This window comes from Lampetra fluviatilis, chromosome 39 (assembly GCF_964198595.1).
Source record: "Lampetra fluviatilis chromosome 39, kcLamFluv1.1, whole genome shotgun sequence".
Taxonomy (NCBI): Eukaryota; Metazoa; Chordata; class Hyperoartia; order Petromyzontiformes; family Petromyzontidae; genus Lampetra; species Lampetra fluviatilis.
Window position 1 is genome coordinate 7,551,654 of NC_136313.1, and position 25,142 is coordinate 7,576,795.

Below are 25,142 nucleotides of genomic sequence, written 5' to 3' on the forward strand. Positions count from 1 at the left end.
CCCGACACGTGTGCGGCCCGCAGTGCCACGCGTCTCTCTCTCTCGAGAGAGGCGTTGCGATGCTGGGCGCAGAAAGTCGAAAGCCTCGGGTGACCTTTCCAAAGTCTGTAAACAGATTTTGGTGCCGCAGATTAAATATAGAAGATAAATATTAAACACGTTTTTCAAGAACACGACGATGCCATTAAAAAGGAAAAATATTAAACGGGCAAAAGTTTCGGGGAATGGCCTTTATTTTTTTTGCAATGAAGTGAAGATCCATTGCTTGAACGTCGCCTTTTATTATTGTTGTTATATGAAGGCCACTGTGTTATTGACGAATGTGTTGAGTTTATTTTGTGTTGATTGTGCGTGTGCACCACTTCCAAATAATGAGTTTGGCTGAAATATTGACCCATCCGTCTCTTCTCATGAGAATGTCCAGCGTAAAAGTCACAGGCTCCCTGCTCAAATAAACATCGTCATCTCTCCTGGCGGCCCTGGTGGAAATTCCACATTCCCATGCCGTGTAAAATATGAACATTATAATACGCAGCCCTGCTGTAAAACGTTCTTCACGCCACCGTTGGCCTACTCTTCCACGCTCGCCTGATGTCTTTGGAAGAGGTGTGAGCACTCACTCTTTACCCCACCAACACACACACACGTCCTGCCATCGACCCACTGTGGTGATAACCCGTCAAGGGACTGAAAAAACTTGCAACTATTGTTCTCGACTGCCGCGCCGGGAGATAGAATCGAACCGGCGACGTCTAAGGGGCCGTCCATAAATGACGTCACGCACCTGGGGGGGGAGGGGGGTCAGACATTTGTGACAATGGGTGACGTGAAGGGGGGTGAGAAATGTGACGTCACATCAAAATGCGCAACTTTAAATAAATATAGACGCGTTCTACTTAATTAAATAGACGTTTTCATAAATGTTTTCTCCTACAACATCAGAGTGCAGCGCCACATTAAATACGCACTACAATGACAATAGTTTAAAGCGATTTGAAGCATGTTTTATTTATTTTGGGGGGGCAGAGCTTTGTGACGTCATATTTGAGCGGGGGGGTCTGACGAAGGGGAGGGAGGTCAAAAATCGTCCAAAATCGCGTGACGTCATTTATGGACGGCCCCAAATGAGAGTCTGTATACATTGTAATTGTGGATACAAAGGATGGTCCGGCGTGTAGCTGGCCTTCATAGGTGCTCGCCAACACCACTGTGAAGAGCTTCATAGCTCATCGGATTCCTCTAGTGTAGACACGCACTCCGATTCCGCCTGAACAATCTGTTGTAAGGCTACACATGGGTTTGTCTTTGCGGCCGGATCGAAGGGGCTAAACGGGCGCGGCACGGGCTAGAGAAGAGATGGAGTGATGTGGTACAGGAGGACATGGAGCTGAGTGGACTTGCCGATGACTGGTACCAGCGGTGTCAAGATCGGCCTCTGTGGAGGAGGCTCGTGAAGGACGCTGCTACTGGGCAGTGCCAGGCTAGGTGCACCTTGAGACTACTGGGCAGTTGGAGGCAGTCGCCCTCCAACAACAACGGAGGGCGGAGGAGCGACGCTCACAACAACGAGCGGAGCACCGGGTGGCTAAAGCACAGCAAGTTGGCACAGTAGGGGGCACAGGTGGTGCATCAGCCAGTCGTCTCGGTCGTCTCAGTCAGTCGACCCGTGGCAACTGCTGGGTCTGCCCCGTGACCTCCTGCCAGCGGGCGTTCTACACTTCACGTGGTAGCCTCAAGGTGCACATGGCCTGGCACAAGCATCGCCACTTAGTGGCGAATGGCGGCTGTTGTTGTTGTTGTTGGCATGCAGCTGGGGCTGGAACAATTGACGCTCGACCTGGCGTGACGTCACCAGCAACGATCCCTCGGGTTCTCCCTCGCGGGATGACGTCATCCGCGCCTCCCCCGCGCGCGCGCGATGACGTCCGTCACCCCTTCAGGCTGCGCGATTACGTCACGCCGCCCACCCCCACCCACCCCCACACCGCGTCGACGTCACCGCTCGCACGCGCGTTTTTGCTTGGGGCTCGCGCCGGACGCGTGACGTCACCGACGCCATAGCCCCCGTGACGTCACGCGGGCGAGTAGGAGACACGCGGTGAGACGGGCGGAGGAGGAGGAGGCGGCGTCGTCGTCGTCGTCTGACACACGGAGCGGAGAGAGCGGAGAGAGAGAGGAGGGAGTCGCTCGCTCGCTCTCGCGAGGCACAACGCGGCGGAGAAGAGAGTCAACATGGCTGGGATACCAGGTGAGACACAAACCTCGTTCGCCGATCAACAGCGTTACCACAAAGTGCTGCCGCTACCAACACGACGCGACACGGTGGTGGTGGTGGTGCCCGGTGGTGGTGTTGTTGTTGAGGGGGGTGGGGACGACCCTCAACAACAACAACCGCGGAGAGACAGCGACCCAGCGAACACTGCCCGGCGACTGCGGGGTTCGATCGGGCAAAGGGAGCGGTGGGACAAGCGAGGCGGCCCCGGGTTCTTTGTTAACGCGGCGAGCCGCACTGCCCCGAGTAGACGCGCAGCAGATCGAGAGCCGCCGCCACCGTGCGCTGTCGTGGGGGAGGGAGTCTGAGTGCGGAGCTGAGGGGGCATTACGGTACCCGCTGTCTGTGGCCGCGGTGAAAGTCACTCGACCCGCGACTCCCCATTGGCGTTATGCGCCTCTCCCCTCCCCCCCATCGATTAATCGGTTGCCGCGTTCGATTAATCGATTTGTCTCTTGGGACTTGGTCGGTTCACTTGTTCGATGACGGGGGTGGAGGCCCCCAGCCACCCCCCCCCCCCTCTCTCTCTCTTCGACCCCCAAAGTGGTGGCTGTGATTGAGTGTCGCCATGGCGAGGTCGTCTCGGAGTTGGGCCCCTCTGTCATCTCCATCGTCACGCAGCTGTCAACCCAGACGGTTTAGCCCGTACCCTTGTGCAGGGGAAATATAAAATTTTCAGGTCCATACGGCGAACAGCTGTTTCAGTACGGGCAAAATGTTTTTTGTCTATTTTTTTTACATTTCTATTTGTGTCTATTCGTGTATAGTGTAGTATAGCAGTATATAGTGGCATACTTGTCAACCTATACGGTTTATCCCGTATTCTTGTTCAGGGAAATTTAGTTTTTAGATCCATACGGCGTACAGCCGTTTCAAGACGGGCAAAAAAAAATGTGTCTTTGTGTTTCTCTCTTGTGATGGGACTTTGTAGGGTGAACGTTGAGATTTATTAAGGGCACGGGGTGACCACTAAGGTCTGAGTTGGTCTGTAATAAGGTAGGGCACCGGTAAGGGGTTGACAGGTTTGTAGTAGTGTATTGTATTGTGTAGTGTATAGTGTCGTGTGTAGTAGTGTATAGTGTCGTGTGTAGTCGTGTATAGTGTAGTGTATAGGATGAACGTTAGAGATTATATAAAGGGCACTGGGTGACCACTAAGGTCTGAGTGGGTCTATAATAAGGTAGGGCACCGATAAGGGGTTGACAGGTGTGTCATCATCACCAACCATGGTCTATCCACTGCTAAGTGAAGGACTTGACACGTCGTCGCTTTGACTCGCGGGCTCGCGATGGTCGAGTTTTGTTTTCTCTCCACGTGGCGTTTGGAGCCGATGAGAGGGCACACGTGGGTGGTGGTGGTCACGGGTGACCGTAGGGAGCACAGTTGGTACGTCTGTCACTCATCTCAGTCAACTCATGGCGTCTGGGTCTGTCCCGTGACCTTCCGGCGAGCCTTTGACAGGTCACGTGGCCTCAAGGTGCTCGTGCGATCGCAGTTTTGTCGTCAGTCATAAGCCAGGGTCTATCCGCTGCAAGATGAAAACCCATCCCATAGTCGTCACCATCACTCACGGTCCACTCACGGTCTCGTGATGCCGTAACCTGACATCGGAGCTGATTTTATTGCTCCATCTAAAACAAAAATATTTTACCAGGTAATGCCCACTGGGCTATGCAGCTGTTTTTTAGAAGCTTCCTGGCTACAAATGATAGCTCGACGAATTGGCTCATCATCACGTGGCCATTTAGAGCAGCAGCAGCAGCCACCTCCGAGGTGTTTCCCCTCCTTTGGCTGCCCACTCCGTCGTTAGCCTCGGCCTGCGACAGAAGTTCTACATCGTCCATGCACGAGCCATCGTCGCCACTGGTGATGTGTCGTCCTGTGCGGCCCCACTCAATCAATATTTAACTTTCGATTGCTCTTTCTTTGATCCACTTCCTGTCTGGCTCCAAGTCCAAACGTGTGCACCTTCTACTTGTTTAGTAACGTGCGCCCTTCCCTCTTCACTGTTGATATTCTCTCTCTCTCTATCGTCAGTGCCCAAGTTTTGCATTCATCGTTAATAGCGGGTAATAATAGACTGTGTGAAAAAATATGAATGGGTTTTACACTTTCTGCCAATAGAACAAGAGGTGTTAAGATGTTCAGACTCTAAATGAATTTATTTGGTGTTTGAACATCGTAACGCCTCCTGTTTAATTGCCAGAATGGGTAAAATCTATTCTTATTTTTCATACCAAGGCATCAAGTCTGCATTAACCACACGTGCATGTGGCAAAGCATGCAACACTTATTATTATTATGTTGTACTTTTTATACTGGCAAAAAGTTCTCCTAGGAATAATACGCTCATTAAAATATGTTTTTTTGTGGTTTGTTGCGGTTCAATGAAATTATTATTTATTTTTAAAATTACTCCCATCTTTTCCCCTGACTCGCAACAATAGCCTTCACTCTGATCCTGGTCCGCCTTCAGTCATTGAACCTTATGGCGGGACCCCAGGGTCCCGAATAAGTGGAAGTCAAAATCGTCATTTATTGATTTTTGGCGACTCCGTCCCACCGCGCATATAAACGCCGCGACCCACCTGGCGCGGATACTCCATGTTGTCGTGTCGTGCAAGCGCAGCGAGGACGAATGCGCAGAAGAAGCTCAACTTTTAAACTTTGATTAGCGCATCGTGTAGAGCTCGTTGAGAGGAATAGATCGCCGTGTCGTTCGCCTTCAACAGACAAAATGACGTCGCAATGCAGTTTATGTGAGAGCCGGGGGCTTATGGGACCCCGGGGTCCCCCACCATGAGGTTCAATTGTCCTAGTAATGGTGCACGCCGCTATAATCGGGGTTTTCAATTGTGGGCCTCGCACAGTTATTACTCCACGTTTGTTTTGCGAACTCGTACCAAGACAATTGTCTCTCGCACTTATCCGCACGTGTGTACTGTACGTTGAACTTCTTTCGCACCGTACATAGCCAGCCGACTCATCGGAGGTGCAGAGGAAGGACAACAATCCAAACACAAATTAGCAGTTTAAAGAAATGAATTTTCAATCTCGACGATTTAAAAGCGCAAAGCTCCAATAGTTATGTAGCCCCACTTTGCCGCCGTTCTAGCTCGGTTCTCAACTCGCTTCCATCGCACGTTACTATCACGATATTGTCACGATATTATCACGTTACTATCACGATATTATCACGTTATTATCACGATATTATCATGCTATTATCACGCTATTTTATCTATTCCTGCGTATGGCAAGATGTTCAGGAGCTAAAATACCAACTAATGTCGAGGCCTGCTAGTCACGAGAGGGCTTCAGGAGATAGTTAATAAAGTTTTGCTCTTCTTCCTCCGTTAAAGCAGCACAGACGACAGTGGTTCACTGTGTGGTCCATAGTTTGGGTTGCATGGCCACGCTCGCACTGCTGTGGATTGTCTTTAATTTTCCATTCATGAAGGAGATGTGCGCATCGGCCTTGTGATGTTCTGATGCGGTCGATGATTACACAAGTGTTAATATAACGATTGCCTTAAATGTAAGTCTATTAATAAGTGTGAGACTGTTACGGAAGTTATTATCTCCGTGTTCATCCCTTTATATTCTATATGTCTAAGCATTGTATCTCTCTCTGTGTTACACAGGACGATTCTGCCACGATTCCGCAGCATCTCGGCGGTGGCAGATCCAGTCGTGCCCTCTGACCTCGCACTACATCATCGTGTGCGACGACGACAACGACGACAACAACGACGAAGACGATGACGACGACGCCGCCGCGTCGGGGGGCGAGCGCTGCGATTGGCCCAAGCGGCCGGAGGAGGCGGAGGCGGAGCCGATCCTGTCGCTGGAGCAGATGGTGACGATCAACCCTCCGGACGCGAGGACCGCCCCGCTCGCCCCGCCCGACGCCGCGACGTTAGCGCCGGAGGCCGACTCGGCCGGACGGCTCACGCCGGATGCCTCAACGGCCACGGCGGAACACGCGCGGCCCGGCGTCACGCTGCTCCTCAACGCGCCGCCCACGGCGACGTCGCCCGGCGCCGCCGCCACGGCCGCCTCGGAGGGCGACCGGGCCGACGATGACGGCGGCGGCACGGGGGGGCAATGGGACCCCCCCACGTCGGGGAGCCAGTCGGGCTGCTCGGCGGGCGCCGGGCGCCCCGCCAACGGCGCCGCCGTGTTCCAGTGCAGTCCCGAGCGCGCCAGCTCGGTGTGCACGGAGCTGTCGTGCGACCTGCCCACGCACTCGTCCTGCGACCCGTCGTGCGACTTCTCCAGCGAGCCGTCGTGCGACTCGGCCGGCGATGACGCCAAGGAGGATAGCGACGGTGGTGGCGGCGGTGGCGGTGGCGGCGGCGACGGTGGCGGCGGTGGCGACGGCGGTGGTGGTAACGGTGGTGGTAACGGTGGTGATGATAACACTGGGGAAGGTGGTAATGGTGGCGGTGATGGTGATAGTGGTGCTGATAGCGGTGACAGTGGCGGCGGTGGTGGTGGTGGTGGCGGCGGTGGCGATGCTGATAGAAGTAATGGACAATCAAACAAGGCAGGGGAAGAATTGAAAGGGGACCATGAAGACCTGCCTCCAGAAGCAAAGCTGAACGATCGGCTGGGAACGTGCGACTCTGCGGAATTGGCTCGTATTGCCAGGTACACGGGAAAACGGCCTTTCGCTTTCACATTGTGCCTCATTCACACGAACATAGACTCTATCTGGACACGTGCTGGCATGGCGATGGTAAAAACTTACATTTTTCCATCTCTAAGACTGAAGGTCGTTGCATTATCTTTGCCTCTAGATTTGAATCCCTCCCTCACTTGATGCAGCTAATCTGGCTGTGACGGTCCCACCTGATGACGGAGACTTAGTTGCCTCCGTAACGTCGTGATTTTTATTGTTTTATTATAATTTCATTTTTTACCTACGTGACTTTACCGAAAGAACTAAGAGTATCTTTGCCTCTATTGCTGTCCGTATGTTCATGACGGGGAGCGAGTCGGGCAACATAACTCTCGTAAAGTTGATCCGGTTTGGACCAAACTGTCGTACACAGCGGTGTTGCCATTAGGGTCTTGCCAGAGAGAAAACTGGCCAAGTTGGTCATAGCGTTGCCCAAAAGCTTGGAGACAAAAAAAACAGAGCAAAAAATAACAATTAGCGGATTTGCAAATGAAGTCTGCCCAGGCGGCTACCCATCAGCTTCCACACTTCTAAGCAATACTTGCAAGGACAAACACACGTTAGAAAGCATTACAAAGTCGGAATGTACAAAGTTTTTACTTACATTTGCGGTGAAATTTCTCACGTCATTGCTTGACACGGTTGTGAACGAGCACTGAATGTGTTCTATTTGTTTTAGGCATCTTTTTCTAATTTTTACACACGAGCCTTGCCGCGTCGCCACGCAGTTCCGCCTACGTTACGCGCTGATCTCACGTGCCATCACATTCCTGTGCGCGCAGGAGAACGAGAAAGTGCGGCAAGGTGTGGCACATCTGCCGGAGTGGGAACGTGCGACCGCCAACCAACCCTTCCCTGGAACTGCCGCACGAGGCCCTCCACCCAAACACCGCCAGCATCTACGTACGTCACGTCACGCGCGTACCCACGCGGCGCACGTGCCGCCCCCATCGCTTTCTCTCACCTCCCCTCCTCCCCCCCCCCCCCCAACCGTGTCGAGTGGAGGAGGATGTGCGACACGTATTTTACTCACGCAATCTAAACCCAAAAATAGTGAATGATTAATGTTTGTTCCGAAAGCCCAGAGGTCGCAAACGGGTTTTGAATCCTTACCCGTACCTGTACCCGGCTGGGTACGGGTAGGGTACGGGTATCGGGTACCTGATTGCGACCTCCTGATTGCGACCTCTGGAATGAAGCCATGTTGCAGGTGCGGGTGGGTTGATTCTAGGAACTTGAATTGTGAGAAGAGACAAGACGTTGGGAAATGAGTGACAAACAGTTACTCACCAGTGACTCACGGTCTACCCGTACCCGTAACCGGCCGCACCAGGGTCGCAAACGGGTACCCGTACCCGTTCCCGGCCGGGTACGGGTAGCCGGATATCGGATAGGGTACGGGTATCGGGTACCCGGTTGCGACCTCTGCGAAAGCCCCTGTGTTGTATTTAGCTTAGAGGGTGGTACACGCTTAAGCTGCACTTTCAGTTCCATAAAATATGAAAGTTGATGCAAGTGAATATGACACTTGCCCTGGTTTTTAAGATATTCCCCTGCTAAATCTGCGCATTGTCCCTTCAGTGCTACTGTAAAGCCCTGATGGCAGATGCATACAGCCCGACTTGCTGTCCTGCCACCCCGAGGCACCGCCTCGTCCCACGAGCTGGGGTCTTGTGCTTTGTACGGCTCCCATATCTCCGTGATGGGACACAAGGGAAATGGAGACATCGCAGAAACTTACCACGATCCATCTCTTATACTGAGCCTCTCTTTAAATTCAGGTTAGCTTGGTGGTATTGGGATAAAGGAAATAAAAGCAGAATGCCATTCTCTGACTCCGCATATAAATGAACAGAATCAGAATCCTGATTTATCCTAGAGAAATCTGATCTTTTACAGATGTTCGCCATCAACCTATTGTTTTTCCAGGCCGATATTATTAAGCCGAACATGTTTTTAGCAAAGTCAACTTTCGACCAGTTTTGACCTTGGGGCTCTGCTGATGAAAGACTAAATGTAAAAACCTTACCTTGTAGTATTGAATCAATTTTGCTGCAATTATTCACTTCAAACAAGTCAATGTGGCTAATGGAATGCGTAAAAAAAATACCAGCGTTAAACTTGTTAAACAAATGCTGCCGGATTACCAAATGTTATTGGCAAGAGTACTGTGTAAATTCTGGAACCTGATTCAACTCGTAAAGAAATATCGCACACAAACGCATTATTGGACCTCTGGAGTCCGGTAAAACAAGTTTAAACGACCACAAGCATTCGTCATTCCCCGCTCACTTGCAGTGGCACAAATGGTTACAAATGCGAGCAATATCTTGTAGCCGAGACCGCTTTATTGTGTCATTTGTGTTCGGCGCTAGCCAGTGTAGAATTCCCTGTTATCTGCTGAAATTATTATCTGCATTGGTCTGTTTGGGTAAATAATATTTTTTTTAAATCCACATTCGTCAATAACACTGTGGCCTTATGAGGAAAAATATATGATAATCGATAGAGAAAGGCCATTACCCATAACTTCTAAATCACCGTACCTGCAATAGTTACACAGACCACCACCCAATAGCCTTGTGAACCACCAGTGGTACACGGACCACACGGTGGGAACCACTGCTCTAGTACAATGGTTCCTGACCTTTTAGAACCTTTGGGCTGCTCAATCGTCAAACATACTCACCGGGGCGGTCAGGACAAAGTAACTGTCCGGTTTGAGCCTGTGGTGTGTGTGTGTGAGAAGTGCTGGGTTTAGGGAGCAGTAGTGCCGTGGTTAGCGCACTGCGTAACAAACCTGGTCACCCAAGCTCACGGTACGACATCGGTGACGAATATCTGAACCGGGCCTGGACCGCTCCAAGGTCGACTAATTATTAATTGAATACCTGTGTGTAAACATCAGCACTGGGGAGACAAAAGTGGCCAGGTGTGGTGCTGACCACCCACCCCCGCGTGCGCCGTGCTGGCCTTCACAGCTGCTACTCACTAACAGCACTTGCCCCAACAGTCTGTTAAGGCTACACAGCGGCGGTGGGTGGGTTGTCTTTGTGTTGAAGTGCTTGGTGCGGTGCCCCGTGCCGTCTGAACCCTGTGCCGTGTGGGCGTGTGCAGCTGGAGACGCGCTGCGATGCCTTCAGCCCGGCTCTGCACCAGTTCTGCACAAACCCGGCAAACCCGGTCACCATCGTCCGCGGCATGGCCGGAGTGCTGGGCATAGGTAACCACCGCCACCGCGTTCCACCGTGTGTGCGATTGCCGTCGTGCATGACACGACCTCGGCAGCAATGCTGCTACTGCTGTGTTGGCGGTAGAGCACAAGCACAAGTAACCAAAAGTACCTCAACACGTTCGTTAATAACGATGCCTCGTCGCACGTTTTATGTGCTATGAAGAAGGGCCATTCTCCAAAACGCCGCCAATTTTTTTTTTCTTTTAGGGCCACAGTGTTATTGACGAAGGTGTTGAGTTCTTTATTTTAATGTGTACACGTATGGCCGTGGTGTCAGTCCGATGCTAGATCAGGGCGTCTCCCCACGTGCTGTGCTGATCGGGAGTTTATTTGAACTCTACGTTTCTATACTGGTCACTGCTGGTTAGCCAAGGTGTTGAGCGTAGATGTGAGATCATAGAAGTAAAGTACAACATTGGATTTTGCTGCACTGTCTTCTGTTGCCCACAGCATAGCCCACGACGACCTGTAACCCTGTTTTATGCGCGTCCAGGCACTTTTCGACACTCAGCCCTGCTTAGATTGTGAGATATGATGCATCCCGGTTGATTTGGTCTTAGGCCATTTTAATATACATACTATTAATTTCGATTTAAAGCTTTCGTGACTGCAGGGATTCATCTTCTTGGCTCTTTCAGTAAAATCACGTAGAAGGGAAATAATAAAATAATTAAAATAAAACATAATAAAATACAATTCTCACGACGTTTCGGCCACAACGCAAGCAGCCGTCCTCAGGTGAAGAACAGGTCTGTCGGAAAGACAGCGTCATTCAGACGCTGTCGAAACGTCATGAGAATTGTATTTTATTATGTTTTATTTTTAATCTTTTATTATTTCCCTTCTACGTGACTTTACCGAAAGAACCAAGAAGATACTATTAATTGTGAATTTCATTTTCATGGCATCTTGTCCATCGAACGGCGTATTAGTGTTCCTCGTGTAGCCCTACGGGGTAACATCAATGGTCACTGATTTCCGAGGCTCCCCCCGGGCCGCCCCCACCACCTCACCTCGGCAACCCACACTGACCAGCATGGTGAAGTACAGTCAAACAACCCCCATGATCGGCACGGCGTAGGGAGGGCTTTATCCAGCAGATGATTAACACAGATATTATGGATTAATTTGTTCGCGAAAGCCTACGTGTGAAACTGAGTTATTGGATTGTTATTGTAGTTTTTGGGCGTGTTTCCTCTGGGGCACTCCATTTGTCTCATGCATGCAAATCTGTGGCTTGTACATCCGAAGATTAGGCTTTCCCGGAACCCATAAATAGCACGTGTATATATTTAAACTTGGCAGACATCCCGAACGCGGCCTTCCTTAGATAGTTATGACGCTCGGTGGGGCTCTCCCAGGAGTGGATTTTAATGTAGTTGTGTTGTTTAGTTGCCGATTCACACATTGTTGGTATTTTTTAACCGTGTGGTTGTAATGGTTAGCATGCAGCGCTGGCTATGCAGAGGTACCGGATGGGACTCCCCCGCTTCCTCGGTTCACCGAGCAGTTAAATCGGCAGGTCACGTGTGGTGGGGTAAAGTGTGGGTACGTCAGCCTCTTCCAAGGCGCCTGGCCAGTGTGGAAGATTAGGCCAAATACCCTCTCTAGAGGGGCTCTCCAGAGCGCCCTCTAGTGGAGGCCCTTCTGCCACAAAGTGTCGTGAGCGTGTGGGGCCGCATCTTGTACCGTTTCGCAACAGCACTATTTTTATTTTATAGAACTAAAGTTTTAATTTTACTAGGTAAGGTCCACTCAAGCGACCTGGCCACAGATGATAGCTCAGCGAAATGGCTTATAAAATGTATTGCAGCCAAATACTCGAAATGCGTGCTGTTGATTCTAAATGTGGAGGGAAAACCCAGAGGACCCAGAGAAAAATCCACACCACCACAGGGAGAGAGACATGCAAGCTCCAAATATACAGCAGACATCATCAGCTTCGGGATCAAACCCACGACCTCCTGTATACCAGGCGAGGCAGTTAACATCTCGCCGTGGTGTTCGTGGAAGCGCATCGTTGCAAGATTGGGTTCAGTCTTCATAAATAAAAGAAAATCGGTTCCACATCCTGACACGGCAGTTGAAACAATGGGCTTCTTAAACAAAGCGTCGTGATAATAACTGTGAAACTACTGCAGTCTGTGTCTGTGAAACAGAGCGCAATCAAACATCTTACCTCTCCCGGCTTTGATATTTCTCAAAGACGCTGGTGGAACCATCAATCGCAACCAAACATCAACAGGCCAATGCACACACCTCCTTCATAAATGTAAAATTAAATTCTAGATTTGAAGCTTTCGTGACGGCAAGGATTCATACTTTTACTTTTTTTCGGTAAAGTCACGTAGATTAAAAAAGAAAACAAATAAATTAAATCACGACATTTCGGAGGCAACACAAGCTTCCGTCTTCAGGTGTAACCGTCACTTGATACAGCAATTTTGCTGTGACGGTTTCACCTGAAGACAGAAGCTTGCGTTGCCTCCGAAACGTCGTGATTTAATTTATTTGTTGTCTTTTTTAACCTACGTGACTTTACCGAAAAAACCAAAGAGTATGTAAAATTAAAGTCACAGTAGTACGATTGTGGCCATGCAACCCAACATATAGACCGCATAGTCAACAGCTGACATCTGCGCGGTACTGCAATGGAGGAGGAGGAACAGCAACAACTACACAGACGCTCTCCCGAAGCCCTCTCGTCGTGGCTCGCAAACCTCAACGTTGCCATTTTAGCTCCTGAACCGCATTGTTGCTGCCATCGTCGCAACAATAGACCATCTTCTTGGTTCTTTCGGTAAAGTCACGTAGAATGGAAATAATAAAATAATAAAAATAAACCAATAAAATAATTCTCACGACGTTTCGGCCACAACGCAAGCAGCCGTCCTCAGGTGAAGACCAGGTCAGACGCTGTCTCCCCGACAGACCTGGTCTTCACCTGAGGACGGCTGCTTGCGTTGTGGCCGAAACGTCGTGAGAATTATTTTATGTTTTATTTTTATTATTTTATTACTTCCCTTCTACGTGACTTTACCGAAAGAACCAAGAAGATGAATCCCTGCAGTCACGAAAGCTTTAAATCGAAACAATAGACCAGCGCCTCGCCGCGCTGCAAGATTGGCACGAGCGGCGAGCGTGCCCCTCGATTCCGATTTGAACCTCTCCCCTCCCGCAGACCTCGGCGTGTTCAGCACCAAGTCGCTGGTGCGCGTCGCTCCCGAGCAGGAGGTGGAGGTTCGCTCGCAGGCGCTGCAGCCTCGCGACGGCAACCTGGACCCGGGGCGCACACGTCACAGCTGGCTCTGCCTGAGCCACAAGACGCAGACCACGCTGGCGCGCTATGCGTACTACCAGGCACAGACCTTCCACAGCGCCCTGGCGGTAAGCCGATGCACCCTCGCGGCCGGGCGTGGCTGCTGGCCACACGTGACCCTCGTGCACCGTGCCCCGACAGTCTGTTAAGGCTACACGGGGGATCTTTGTGTGTGTGCACACGTGTGTGTGTGTGCACACGTGTGTGTGTGTGTGTGCACACGTGTGTGTGTGTGTGTGCACACGTGTGTGTGTGTGTGTGTGCACACGTGTGTGTGTGTGTGCACACGTGTGTGTGTGTGTGCACACGTGTGTGTGTGTGTGCACACGTGTGTGTGTGTGTGCACACGTGTGTGTGCGCGCGCAGCATTCGGGGCGGTAGTGTAGCGGTTAGCGCGCTGCGCTACGAACCCAGCGACCCGTGTTCGTTTCCCGCTCACGGACACCACCGGTGACGATTATCTGAACCGGTCCTGGGCCTCTCTTAGGTCGACTAGCCTCAAATGAGTGCCTGGTGCGATGTGTAAACATCGCCACGAGGTAGACAAAGGCATCATGGGATCTCCTTTGCCAGTACCAAAATATGAGAATAGGTTTTCCCATTTTTTCTGGCAACAAAACAGGTGTTAAGACGTTAAAACACCAAACTGAAACCTTTCACAAGTAATCATGTCTGCATTAACCACAATACTTGTGGTCAGAATGCAAATAAATAACATACTCTGATAATATATGCATTGTCCTTGAAACTGATTGGTCCACACCAGAGACGGCTTTCTATTGAGCCCAACACCGTTTGAGACGAGACTGATCACCCGTCTTGTACCGATTCTCGGCACTTAAAATATGATGTACCCTTTGTTTTGTACAGGAGCATAACATATGTAATCGGATGAATGGCGTACAAACAAGAATCTTTGATACAAGTCAAAGGTAAGGATGCCAGCCTTTGCACAGTACACACATGTAGCATCGGCGTGTAACTTGGACCACTTTAAACTTTTCTAGCTCTCGTCAGCAGATTGTAGCCTGTTGAGGCGCTGCCACTGGGGGTGGCGAGGTTGTCTATGCTTGTGTTGGACCTATATAATATTTAGTGATGTTCAATTGGGTCTTCTTCTTCTTGGTTCTTTCGGTAAAGTCACGTAGAAGGGAAATAATAAAAATAAAACATAATAAAATACAATTCTCACGACGTTTCGCCCACAACGCAAGAACAGGTCTGTCGGAAAGACAGACGCTGTCTTACGAAAAGTCGTGAGAATTATTTTATTATGTTGTATTTTTATTATTTTATTATTTCCCTTCTACGTGACTTTACCGAAAGAACCAAGAAGATGAATCCCTGCAGTCACGAAAGCTTTAAATCGAAATTCAATTGGGTCTTGTTTACAACTGCACCAAGTGTAACACACACTGCACCAAGTGTAACACACACTGCACCAAGTGTAACACACACTGCACCGTGTGTATATATAGATAACTCCGCAGTGACCGATCATCTATTAGCTTGGAAAGAAAGACCACAGACTTGCAAGCTGGGTACTGCTAATTAAATTACCACTTTGTCAAAAGACTGACGAACAGTCCCCTGAAGCGCGTCTCTTGGAAAGAGGGCGGACCGGTTCGCTGGGGTTCCGTGCCTTCTCTTGGAAGAGGAAGATGCGTTGCCTACGGGCGTGGAAATCTTCCACAAGGAGAAGAGACGAAACTAACTCTCTTCAGGAAAGGACAAATGCTGCATGTGATTTTCTACGGTTGTATTGATCCGCCTTACGTCTTGTAGAGAGACGGGGAGCAGAGGGGGAAAGAGATGGGGTGGAGGGTGGCAAAATATCAGGGGATGAGAGGGATTGTTCCATTGGGGGTGGGGGGGGGAGGTTCCCCGCGTGGTCGCAGGATCCCTGCAAGTGGACTCTGCGTCACGACGCATTCCTTCGTGAGGCCGGTGTAGTATTTACGGTTCTAAACGCAACATAATCATTAGCCTTGTTTGTGAATAAGATTAGTAACAAAATAAATAAAGAGACAATTCGTCTCCTTCGCAAATCTCTGGGCGTCAGGAATAAGAGTATTTATTACACGACGCCTCGGCCCCCGCCGCCTTCTGGGGAGTTCACAAGTTCAGCAGCGTTGATTCAACTCTGGACCGGCTCATGGCCACTGAGTGCCTCGGCAGAGTGGAGCTGCACGAACCGGTGCAACTACCACACGTTAGAGGAGAAGGATCCTCTCTCGTTTCTCTCTTTGACGGTCCTTGTGCGACGTGACGGCGAGGGGGGTGGCGGCCGTGTAAGCTTGTCCCGTGTTCCTCGTAGGCTGGACGGCTTGGAGTCCATGGCCCCCTTCAGGACCCTCAAATTCGGCACCAACATTGACCTGTCGGATGAGAAAACGTGAGTTGCTTTGCGTGTGCGTGGGGCGTGTGCAGGCGAAGGTTTACGTTTTTCCGCTGCGTTTGAGTCACAATATTGAGTGCTTCGTAGAAGAATTATGAGCCGGGCGTTGGTGGCTACGCGCGCCCGTACTTTCACACACAGCCTGCCAAATTGATGTGTGACAGCTCATGTGTGGTGGGGTAAAGTGTTGGGAGACTCTCACATCGTCCAAAACACCTGGCCAATGTTTAGGAAGAGGCCTACATGCTCCCTACAGGCGCTCCCTCGAGCTTACGCCTGCAGCCCCTTAAAACCGAGGCCACCCCGGCAAGATATCGCAGAGCCGCGCCTTCACCGTCCACACTTACCGACGGGCGTTCGACTCCCGCTGAACAGGTGGAGTGCTCAGCTGGCCGAGGTGTGCAAGCTGCCTCCGTTCATGCGTCTCCACTCGGTGGGGAACATGCTGAGCCACGTGGGCCACAAGATCGAGGGCATGAACACGCTGCAGCTCTACATGAAGGTGCCGGGAAGCCGCACGCCAGGTAACCGCGGGTGCTCTCACTCTGCTCTGTCCGTTAGCCGCGTGGCAGCGTCTGAAGCCCTATAAACCCCCACCGCCCCCACTTGTAAACCAGACCATTAAGCGAGTTTCTGCTGCGTAATTTGACGCCAAGTTAAACAAAGCTACCGTCTTTTTTTTTCTAGATTTGAAGCTTTCGTGACTGCAAGGATTCATACTCTTATTTCTTTCGGTAAAGTCACGTAGGTAAAAAATGAAATTAAAATTAATAAAAAATAAAAATAATAAAATCACGACGTTTCGGAAGCAACACAAGCTTCCGTCTTCAGGTGAAACTGTCACAGCAAAATATCTGTATCAAGTGAAGAGAAGTCCCAAGAGGCACGACCTTATATACTGGTTAAGGGGGGAGGAGCCAGGAAGGGCCGGAGAGAGAGGAGGAGTTGTGAGATGGTCAGTACTGCTGCTGGAACTGAGCCTTTGTAATGTAGATGGCATATGTAGATAAGCCAGCTAGGATTTTTCTGGGTGGCTCAACCAAGTCACACGGTGAGCGCCGTCAGCCCCGCCCAGATTTTCATAGCCACTAATTCTAGATTTGAAGCTTTCGTGACTGCAAGGATTCATACTCTTAGTTCTTTCGGTAAAGTCACGTAGGTAAAAAAGGAAATTAAAATTAATGAAAAATAAAAACAATAAAATCACGACGTTTCGGAGGCAACACAAGTCTCCGTCATCAGGTGGGACCGTCACAGCCAGATTTGCTGCATCAAGTGAGGCAAGGATTCAAGATGCAAGCCCTTAAATACAAGTTGAGCGGGGAGGAGATTGGCGGGGGGGGAGCTTATCAGAATGTGGTAGCCAATGAATGGAACGTATCGGGAGGGAGGGGGGCGGGGCTAAAAGAAGGCTCAACCAATCAGCAGCTCCGCCGACATCTCTAATAGGCCACACCCACTGCTCTGGTGGCCCCACCCACTACCGGCTCATCATATCGAGTTGCCCTGTTCTGGACGGGTGGACAGAGATAACGGATTAACCTTTACAACCTGAGTTGGACATCTGTACGGTTTTACAGTTGTTTTATTCCTTGGCAAGGTCCATCAACGTTGTTTTTCCCTGATTGCTGTTGTGTGTTTTGAATTGCACAACATTGCCGCACTACATTTCTCACTTGCTGGGCTAAACAAAAATGTGAACGCTTCTGAGAATTTGCAACAATGTGCCTCCGGGCTCTGGAGACCACCTGGAGTAGATTCCAGTCTTGTTGACAATGATTGCGAACAAGTGGAGACTGACTTTTTGAAGCTATTAACATACTTTTGTCATCATGTAATATCCGTTCTTTTTTCAATAAAAAAGATAGTCTCGTATAAGTGTTAACACATTTGTTAAGCACCCTATTTTATTCACTAGCTGTACTACCCGGCTTCGCCCGAGACTTAGATCCACCATGCCCGGCCGCCCTTGTCTCCCCAGTGGCGATGTTCACACACCACACCAGTTACTCGTTTGAGGCTGAGTCGACCTAGGGGGAGGCCCAGGAGCGGTTAAAATAATCATCACCGGTGGTGGCCGTGAGCGGGAATCAAACTCGTGTCGCCGGGTTCGTAGTGCGGCACGCTAACCACTACACTACAATGCGTTATGCTTCAACATGCGTGGGTCACGTGACAGATGTGACGTCACGGCTCACTTGCCGTGCAAAAAATGAATGCATTATTGAGCTCCCCCCCCCCCCCCCCCAAAAAAAAGTGTATTTTTATATTTTTTGCGTGGTGTACAATCTGGAAAGTACCCCACATGGCAAATATCCAGTTTGTTGCATGTCGGGAAGCACGCTAAACATTTTTAACAGACACACATATTCACAACTTTGCCTTTTATATATTTGGAGATGACCAAAACGCAGGTGGTGAGCAATGCCGTACTTTCATTCGTGCATTCATTTTCATCGTGATCCTGTGGTGAATTTACCATGGGTTCGAGTGTCTGTGTATGTATTCTATTCCCGCTCAAGTCCATCAACATCAGTGACGATTATCTGAACCGGTCCCGGGCCTCCCCTCAGTCAACTCGGCCTCAAATGAGTACCTGGGTGCGGTGTGTAGTAAACATCGCCACTGGGGAGACAAAGGCGGCCGGGCGTGGTGCTGGCCACCCACCCCCTCGTGTGCCGTGCGGGTTTTCGTAGGTGCTACTCACTAGCAGCACTTTCCCCAAAAGTCTGTTGAGACTATACGGGGGGCATCTTTGTCTTCTTGTCCGAGACGTGTGTGTGTACACGTGTGTGTGCGTGCACGTGTGTTCTGCGTGTGCGTGCCTGCTTTTCCTCAGGGCACCAGGAGAACAACAACTTCTGCTCGGTCAACATCAACATCGGCCCCGGCGAGTGCGAGTGGTTTTGTGTCCCCGAAGAGCACTGGGGGGTGATTCACTCGCTGTGCGAGAGGTACCCACACGGACCTTCCTACTCCACTTTCACTCTCTCATCACTGGGGGGTGATTCACTCGCTCGCTGTGCGAGACGTACCCACCTGACCTTCCTACTCTACTCGCATTCTAGCATCACGGTTGCTGAGCACACGAACCAAAGGCCAGACTTTGCCCAACTGGCTCCAACAAACAGCACAGTTGAAGGCGTGATTGATAAAGAGTTAACGCGTTTCTTGAATTGTGGCGGAGGGGGTGGGGAGAGACGATGGGAGGGAAATGCAAAGTGAAGTCGTGCACGGGAAGAAGCAGAGAGAGATGTGAGGTGTGACTTGCAGTGTAGTGGGTGAGGGAGTGAAGTGAGTGGGTGAGTGTGTGTGTGGTTGTGAGAGTGAGTGTTGTTGTGACCTGCAGTGTAGTGGGTGAGAAAGTGGAATGAGTGGGTCAGTGTGCGCGTGGTTGTGTGTGTGGTTGTGAGTATGTGTGAGTGGTTGTGAGTGAGTTTGTGAGTGGTTGTGAGTGTGTGTGGTTGTGACCTGCGGTTTGGTGATTGAGCACAGCGTGGTGGAGGAGACAAAGCGGTGAGTCTGAGAGACAGTCTTCCACATGGGTAGACCAATCAATGAGCGAGGTGAACGGGTTTAGTAAAGTAGTAATAGCTGTAGAAGAGCGATGAGGAGGCGACTGTAACTGCTGGTGAGCGAAAGACGAGTGAATCGGTGAGTGCTCGTTCATCAGTCACCCCGACTGCTTTCGTTGATTCTGTCCAGTGCATTGAGGATAGGAACTGGGCGCTGTGCCACGGGTAATACAACAGGATTCCAACTTGAGTCAAATATTTGTGCTTAATGATAAAATCATGCCAACTGTTGCGGGTTTATGGTGAGCTCCATTGTGGTATATGGCACACTTGAAACATCTAGATTGAAAACTAATTTCTTTAGAAACACTTTTTGTGTTTAGTTTGTTGTCCTTCCCCCCACACATCCAATTAGCACGGTTGGCTACGTACTGTGCGAAAGAAGTTCAGCATGCACACTGTGCGGTGACAATTCCACATTCAGTCGTCTTTCCATGTAAACTATCCGCGTAGACGGTAGCGTAACCTTTCCACGCTCCCCGCATCTGTGCTCTCCACCTCCACCAAGCCGCACCGACCGGTGTGATGAAGTATGGGAACCGTGCGTGCGTGTGACTGTGCGTGTGACTGTGTGTGTGTCTGTGCGTGTGACTGTGCGTGTGACTGTGCGTGTGACTGTGTGTGTGACTGTGCGTGTGACTGTGACTGTGTGTGTGACTGTGCGTGTGACTGTGACTGTGCGTGTGACTGTGTGTGTGACTGTGCGTGTGACCGTGCGTGCGTGTGACCGTGCGTGCGTGGTCATCGCTGCCGCCCCAGGGAAGGAGTGAACTACCTGACGGGCTCGTGGTGGCCGGTGCTGGCGCACCTGGAGGCCGAGCAGGTGCCTCTGTACCGCTTCGTGCAGCGCCCGGGCGACCTCGTGTGGATCAACCCGGGCACCGTGCACTGGGTGCAAGCGCTGGGCTGGTGCAACAACATCGCGTGGAACGTGGGGCCACTCACCGGTACGGGGGGGGCAGGGCACGGGGGGGGTGGGGGGGCACGGGGGGGTGGGGGGCCATGAGGTGGGGGGGGTGCAACTACATCCCGTGGAACGTGATGTGGCTGCGCCTTGGTTAGCACCTTGGTTAAGGCGCTATACAAACTCCGACAAGCTAAGATGTTGTATGGGGGGGAGGGAGGGTGGGTGGGGTGGGCACGGTGGGGGGGGGGGGGCACAGAAGCATCACACACCGGGCAATCCCAGCTTAGTACTCCACTGTATAGCTCAGTCGATACTGTACTCTGTAGTACTCGATCAACCTTTATTTTACGTGCTAAAATCGCCTCTTAATACATTGGGCATCCGTGCACATTGCTGTACTACTGGGTACTACAGTTACTGCACAGTGCAGCAGTACAGAGCACTGCATTGTGAACCCGGCGGCCGTAGTCTATTCCCACCCACGGCTTACATGGGTGGGAGGTGATGTCTGCACCGGTCCTGGGTCCCTCCCTTCACCATCCGGTGCGGCGTCGATGGCCACACAAACCCCCAAGGCGCGCACGGCTTGGGAGAGCCTTCATCCAGCAGTGGCTTGGTTGGAATGTACGTGTATGCATGTTGAACTTCGTTCGCACAGTACGTATCCAACCGTGCTAATTGGAGGTACGGGGGAAGGACAACAAATTTAACACAAAAAAATCAGTTCTTTAGAAATGAGTTTTCGACCTAGACTTAAACGTACACCGCTCCAGTGGCTTCCTAATATTGGAAGGAAGAGCGTTGCAGACGCCTGTAGGAGTGCAACTGAAAGTACAGACAGTCCCCGGGTTGCGGAAGGGACCAGACTTACGGTAATCCGACCTTAATCGTGTAAAAAAAATCAATACGCGGATTTTTTTGCGTTAGATACGCAAGCGCAAGTAGCGCAGAGCGGTGAGGTTGCGGATGAATAGCGTGGAGTGAGGGGGGGGGAGGCAACTGCCTTACGCCTCGATAGAGCCTCACTAAGATTCAGGTGAATGTAATTGATCTTTGATTTTGGGGGGGAAATTGTTCAGTTTCCGACATACGGAAAACTTGGGTTACGGATCGATCTGGGGAACCGAACCCGTCCCGAACCTGGGGACTGTCTGTACACAATGCGGAGACCGTATTTTTTCGATGGTTAGCCACGCTGCTGGGCGACGGCCGTGCGCTGTTGCCATACGCGCGGCGCGATCAGCCATCGGGTGTCGCAACCGCCTCGTTGGTTGTGATGCCGCTTGGCCCTGCGTGACGTTCGCTGCGTGTCACAGCCCACCAGTACCAGCTGGCGGTGGAGCGCTACGAGTGGAACCGGCGGAGTCGCGTGCAGTCCATCGTACCCATGGTGCACCTCTCCTGGAACCTGGCGCAGAACATCCGGGTGAAGGACGCTCAGCTCTACTCGCATATGAGGTGGGGGCCGCACGCAGGTGAACGCACGGCGAGAAAAAGGTTGCACACGTGTGTATGTTGCACTTCTCTCGCACTGGACGTGCTGATCAGAGGGGTGGGCTGCGCGGGGTTCATCACGGAATAGGGATGTGACCAGTCGACAATGCGCCTGTGATTCATGATTCAGCAACAACAGTCGGGTGGGGGGGTCGGTGGACCGCAACATCATGGAGAAATCATGGGCCTGAGACGCTCGTCCGCAGGGCAAGGCGGTGCAGCAAGTAGACCACACGCACACAGCCCTTCCCCAACACGTGCGTGGGGAGTGGTGGCGCAGTCTTTTGCGCACTCTGCTACCAATGCGGTGACCCGAGTTCGCTTCCCGCTTACGGCAATCGCCAATATCTGAAACAGTCCGGTGTACTCTCTTAGGTCGACTCAGCCTTAAATGAGACACCCGGTGCCGTGTGTAAACACGGGCGATGGGGAGACAAAGGTGGCCGGGCGTGGTGATTTTCCACGCCACCCATGCCCCGTCCGCCATGTTGGCGGCCTTCATAGGTGCTGCCCCTCGCCAACAAACGTCGCTCGCCCCCACCGCCTCGTTAAGGCGACACGCGGGACCTTCGCCTCTGTGGGTGGTAGGTACTGCCTGCAGCAGAGCCTGTGCGAGTGGTTCTGCACGCTCAACATCCTGGAGCAGCTGGGCAAGAGGACGATCGTGCAGCCGCGCGCCCCCGGGGAGAGCGTCTACTACTGCCACGACTGCGAGGCGAGTGCCGCCCCTCCCCACTGGGGAGTTGTCATTGTTGGGTGCCGCCCCTCCCCACTGGGGAGTTCTCATTGTTGGGTGCCGCCCCTCCCCACTGGGGAGTTCTCATTGTTGGGTGCCGCCCCTCCCCACTGGGGAGTTGTCATTGTTGGGTGCCGCCCCTCCCCACTGGGGAGTTGTCATTGTTGGGTGCCGCCCCTCCCCACTGGGGAGTTGTCATTGTTGGGTGCCGCCCCTCCCCACTGGGGAGTTGTCATTGTTGGGTGCCGCCCCTCCCCACTGGGGAGTTGTCATTGTTGAGTGCCGCCCCTCCCCGCTGGGGAGTTCTCATTGTTGGGTGCCGCCCCTCCCCACTGGGGAGTTGTCATTGTTGGGTGCCGCCCCTCCCCACTGGGGAGTTCTCATTGTTGGGTGCCGCCCCTCCCCGCTGGGGAGTTCTCATTGTTGGGTGCCGCCCCTCCCCGCTGGGGAGTTCTCATTGTTGGGTGCCGCCCCTCCCCACTGGGGAGTTGTCATTGTGGAGTGCCGCCCCTCCCCACTGGGGAGTTGTCATTGTTGGGTGCTGCGTTGTTGGGCGGCTGAGGGGTGTCGCCAGCTGGGGTGAGCCTGGGTTCTACTCCCGACTCGGGCGAGCTCTGTGTGTGTGTATGCAGTTTGTATGGACTCCCCCCTTGTCTGCATTGGTTTCCTCCAAGCTTTCTTGGGTTCTTCCCAGAGCTAAGACAACGTTGGCCAAAAACATCCCAATCGTGAAAAATTACGCTGCAAATAATCACTCATTCGGGATTACATAGCAGCAACATCGCCCCCGACTGCTGATACAAACTTTGCGTGAAAGAATACATTCGTAAATATATGTAATACGCTTCTAAATCGCTGAAGGGATCGCGCGAAAAGGACATTTATTTTGTCACTTTCGCCAACAGCCATCGTTTGACTTCTGACAAAGTGGATATCATTTCAGCGATGCTGGATATGCATTGGGATGTCTGTGACAGCCACCGATATGATATTTTGTATTGCGGGAATAAAACACGGCAGAGATTCCATCCGCCACGGAGATGGAGCGCTTCATTCAGCTCGTGTGCACGCGTACTGCGCGCGGATCGTCACATCGCAGGTTCGTGAGAGATTGTGACCTCTTGGAAGGTTGAGGGGGGGATGGGTTGATGCTGCTGCCGCCGCTGATGATGACAACGACGATGTCTCACCTGCACACCCCCCCCCCCCCCCCCACTCGCCGTGCCGATACAGATCGAGGTGTTCAGCCTGCTGTTTGCGGTGCGCTCCGTGCCGGGCGCGCGTGCCTACCGCGTGTACTGCCGAGCGTGCGCCATGCGCGTGAGCCCACAGCTCAAGCCGTTCACCGTCATTCAGCAACACAGCTCGCACGAACTCAGGACAATGTTCGACCACTTTACACTGGTGAGTGACGACGCTCAACAGGCACCGACGACACAGATCCCACCCCCACGCCCACCCCCTCCTACACACTTTTGGGGAAAGTGCCGTGAGCGGTGTTGCGATGGTTAGCGCACTGCGCTGCACATTCTCCGGCGAGTTAAAACCCCAGCCGCGGCTAACAGCAGTTGTGATTTTACTATGAATGACTTTTAAATTATTTTTTTTAAAGTAAATTTTTTATAGAGATTTTTCCCAACTTTGGTTCCTGGAAATTGAGTTGCTCAGGTTTCTATTTGCTTCAATGTGGTGCTACTTAGTTGTATGTATGTTATTTTGGCTTTTGTAATTTTGCAAATCCGAGTCTCGATGTAAATGACACTTATCCTGCACTCTTGAGTGTTCACCTGGTTGAACAAATGAAATTTGAAAACCATGAAAATATAACACAATGCACATGAACAATAACCATAAACACTACACGCACCCTTTACACGCATCGCACCACGTGTCCACCACAGACATAAAAACACGTTCCACGTCAAAGAAAGGATAAATACAGGTCGTCCCCGACTTCCGATGGTCCGACTTACGATATTTCGATCTTACGATGGCAATAGCGATATGACAAAATTGTTAAATATTTAACATTTCGCGCAGCAGGCAAACGCAGCAGCGTACGAGGTACGATACTGTACGTTGGGACGCTGCCGGGATGTACTGTACGCATATAGTTTATACAGTACGGTACCGTAAATTGCTCTGTTTTGCTAAATTATCACCATTTAAGACTCCTGGGTAGGCTAGGCCATTTTCGACTTACGATATTTTCGACTTACGATGGGGTCGTCGTAACGCATCTCCGTCATATGTCGGGGACTACCTGTAAGAGGCAAGATTTCGAGGCAAGTGCCCGTCTCCTTCACAGCACGTCGGCCAAAGTTGCCCCAAGTCACCTGACCTCTGGCAGAATTATGAACCATTTTTTTAAATATTTTGTCATTTTTTTCATTTGTTTGTGCACCACTGTCAACGCAGCAGCAGCAGCAACATCAAATTATTATCAGCTAAAACACATTGCCTGTAATGTTTTATATGCATCTTTTATTTTCCTGACCTCTAACCCCATCTGCCTTGTCTCA

At 51.4% G+C, this 25,142-nt stretch overlaps 2 protein-coding genes across 2 annotated transcripts in view; both read left to right on the forward strand.

Annotated features, from left to right (window-relative positions):
• DHX37 (DEAH-box helicase 37) overlaps window positions 1-25,142 on the forward strand; it is a 126,570-nt gene that overhangs the window by 12,468 nt on the left and 88,960 nt on the right. The window lies entirely within an intron of this gene.
• Window positions 2,055-25,142, forward strand: part of LOC144945935 (lysine-specific demethylase 6A-like) — a 28,812-nt gene continuing 5,724 nt past the window's right edge. Inside the window, exons 1-13 of the mRNA XM_078874597.1 lie at window positions 2,055-2,248; window positions 5,917-6,925; window positions 7,739-7,859; window positions 10,074-10,179; window positions 13,373-13,578; window positions 14,381-14,442; window positions 15,828-15,905; window positions 16,284-16,432; window positions 18,748-18,862; window positions 20,243-20,430; window positions 21,707-21,848; window positions 22,473-22,599; window positions 23,854-24,024. Coding sequence (XP_078730723.1) covers window positions 2,233-2,248; window positions 5,917-6,925; window positions 7,739-7,859; window positions 10,074-10,179; window positions 13,373-13,578; window positions 14,381-14,442; window positions 15,828-15,905; window positions 16,284-16,432; window positions 18,748-18,862; window positions 20,243-20,430; window positions 21,707-21,848; window positions 22,473-22,599; window positions 23,854-24,024 — 2,490 coding nt within the window. The 5' untranslated portion in view covers window positions 2,055-2,232. The remainder of the gene's footprint in view (window positions 2,249-5,916; window positions 6,926-7,738; window positions 7,860-10,073; window positions 10,180-13,372; window positions 13,579-14,380; window positions 14,443-15,827; window positions 15,906-16,283; window positions 16,433-18,747; window positions 18,863-20,242; window positions 20,431-21,706; window positions 21,849-22,472; window positions 22,600-23,853; window positions 24,025-25,142) is intronic.